The 2978-nt window shown below is 40.2% G+C and overlaps 1 protein-coding gene across 1 annotated transcript in view; it reads left to right on the top strand.

The window, feature by feature from the left end:
* The first annotated feature begins 606 nt into the window (after positions 1–606).
* LOC106817340 (palmitoyltransferase ZDHHC17-like) overlaps positions 607–2978 on the top strand; it is a 35535-nt gene continuing 33163 nt past the window's right edge. Inside the window, exons 1-2 of the mRNA XM_014821999.1 lie at positions 607–645; positions 1150–1277. Of these exons, the coding sequence (XP_014677485.1) occupies positions 607–645; positions 1150–1277 (167 nt within the window). The remainder of the gene's footprint in view (positions 646–1149; positions 1278–2978) is intronic.

Raw genomic sequence — 2978 nt, 5'->3', positions numbered from 1 at the left:
CAATTTGGGGTGCCTTTCAAATGACGCCCGACTGACCACACGTGCCACCAGGCGGCTGCTGCGCAGACTTCATTTCCTTACATCGGGTATGTACACGAATCATTGCTATATGCATGAAAATTGGTTTCCTTTCCAGCTAGGTTGACCCCCCTGGGCTCCCGGTCTAATTCCAAGAACATAACTCTTTCACCAAGTAAAACCAATAAATGCATAACGATATGGGAATGTTCTTGGAATATTTTTGGCTAATGTAACCAAACTAGAACCTCCAGCGAATGTTACGAGAATGTTCCGTGTTTGCTGGGCACCAAAATATAAAAAAGGTTATATGGGACAGAATTATTCGGTCTAATTAGATAGTACCAGGGTACGTTCCGGTATACCGGACCGTACCCAGGGTACGCTCCGGCAGTACCCCGGGGGACATAGACCCTCTCAGCCCTAGTATTGGATGTATAAATATGGTCGTGTCATAACCTTACATTAAATATTTATAGGACTGATGCCCTAAGATGTCAACTGGGAAACCAGTGGCAGTGGCAGCATTATATGCCGAGCCATCTGAACTAGACTACAGCCAATTTGATATAGTGAAGGCAACTCAATATGGGGCTGTGGATCGCTGTAAAGCTCTGGTCGAAGCTGGTAAGCTCTATACCCAACCGCTAGTGTGAATTTACTAGACTAACGTTTTTAGACGTGTCAAGTTTACAAGCTAGTTACTTCGGAGCAAGCACTTTTAAATCGGTTCGGACGGTTCCCGAAATAAATAAACTTGTACTAGGGTTCGAGATTAAGAGTAGTCTATTTTGAAACTACCAGATTCACTCAAGGATGAGTAGATCGCAGTAACAACTAGTCTGGTAAACTATCTGACTCTCAGTGTCAACTTAACTTAGAACTGTCAGTTTTCGACTGAGAGTAGGCCTATACTAAATATAAATACAGTAACGAACTACTGTATACCTAAAACTAGCATTCGTTATCACATATAATTTTTTGAGAACTTCACACATCGACTGTGTTTACTCAGTAGTTTACTCAGTAGATTATTGTCATGCCTCATAATCATTCATTTTCTTCCCAAATTAATTAAAACTATAATGGCTCGGTTCCGCGATCAGAGTTATCGCAACATGATTCCCGTAGGTGGCGCTACGGATATACTACTTCCGGGTAGTACAGCTGACAGTGAATTGCGCAACATGCAACCAAAAGAGTGCGCGAAAAGCAAAACAGGTCCAGGTCCAGGGACAGCTGGCCTTGTACGAGCTGGAGTCAGTCTTTAAAATGTTGTGGTTCCAGTATATAACATATTTAGGGGCGGATTAAGGCTCACTGGTGCCCTAAGCACTGTCCAATCTTGGTGCCCCCTCCTTTCCACACTGACCCAGTCCATTTTAGTTGTTGACCTGTCTGACCAAATTTTTTTTTTTACACGTTTCAGTTGTGAGAAAGACCTCTCTGTTGTGCAGTTGGTGACCATTAATGTTAAAAATATTCTTAAGGCAATTTCAACATTTGGAAAGGCACTCTCTAGTTTGTCTTCTGTAATTGTGTTGTAAAGTTCCATGTGAGTGAAAGATGTTTTCTTGGTTGTTTTAAACTTATGAAGAACATATGAATGGAACTGCTGAAGCTCTGTAGACAAAGTGCTGTTCATGTCATCTGGATAAGCATCAATGAGTGTCTGACAAGTCTTTGAGTACCTTTCACTTTCTGATAATTGGGAATTAGTAGGCCTACTTTGTTGGGTGGCATTAGGGGCCCCTTGTATTGTATTGTATTGTTGGGGGCCCCTTGTGGTACACCTGGGAAGTACAAATCTTTATTCGTTTTTTTTTCTTTTCACTCTTTTCCCAACTTTGTGGTGCCCCCTTTGGCCCTGGTGCCCTAAGCACGTGCTTAGTCTGCTTAATGGTTAATCCGGCACTGAACATATTAGGTCCTCGTAGTGCAGTCCGTGTTTATAATAGTCCGCGCTACATCGCATGGCGAATAGGAACGGGAGAAGTCTGTAAGACTTTACAAGTACAATACCTGTTTTGTCTTGACCGTATATTATTTATTATATTATTAAAGCTTTTGCTCTGGATTATACATGTATTCGTACACGTTGTTGTTTTTTTGTTAATTTTTCTGCCGTCTTGCATGTATATCATGTGGAATGTGGGTAAAATGCTGTCTGCGGACAGTGGACTGTGTGAAAATGTTATTAAAATATTTCTAAATTAATTAAAAACAATTAAATTGACTACGTCAGGAATGTTGCCATTTTTTTACATTAAAAGTAAGAACTAACGAGACTAAACGTATCGTCAAATTCTTACCTGATAAGATTGTTTCTCAACTAGTTAATAATCCAAAAAATCTGGTCGATTAATCATTTGATATTAGTGTTCCTGACATTAATTGCTTGCTATGGGCTATGTATGAGTCACGAGTGTATGTTCACATCGAACAATCTTACTATAAATTGGAGATTTTCTGTGTGTGTGTGTGTGTGTGTGTGTGTGTGTGTGTGTGTGTGTGTGTGTGTGTGTGTGTGTGTGTGTGTGTGTCCGGCTATACGTTTCCGCACCGCTCAACGGATCCTCTCCAAACTTGTGGCTACGAACATTCTTGCCTATTTATTTTTTTTCAGTTTTATTTTTTTTCACATTTTACGTTCAAAAACATTAAAATAGTGCGAAATTTTGCACCAAGCGCGGTGCAACGTCACAACACGAAAAACACAATGGCAATGTGAAAACAATGTATAACCCATGGTATATAACCAAAGACGCTCCATCTAAGATTTTCTAAGTCGCTCCATCTAATCAAACCAGAGAAATGTTACACATTGTTTTTACATTGGTTAAAAATTGGTTATAACAAGTGCCCAGCTAATGCCACCAAAGCATATAATATTATGATATTAAGCACCGACAAGATACTGCCCGCAAGAAAGTCGCCCGCTGTCAAAAAACTCCCTATGT

Source organism: Priapulus caudatus, unplaced genomic scaffold (assembly GCF_000485595.1).
Source record: "Priapulus caudatus unplaced genomic scaffold, Priapulus_caudatus-5.0.1 Scaffold1687, whole genome shotgun sequence".
NCBI lineage: Eukaryota > Metazoa > Priapulida > Priapulimorpha > Priapulimorphida > Priapulidae > Priapulus > Priapulus caudatus.
Note: the sequence above shows the minus strand (reverse complement) of the source record. Positions and strands in the feature narration are given on the sequence as shown.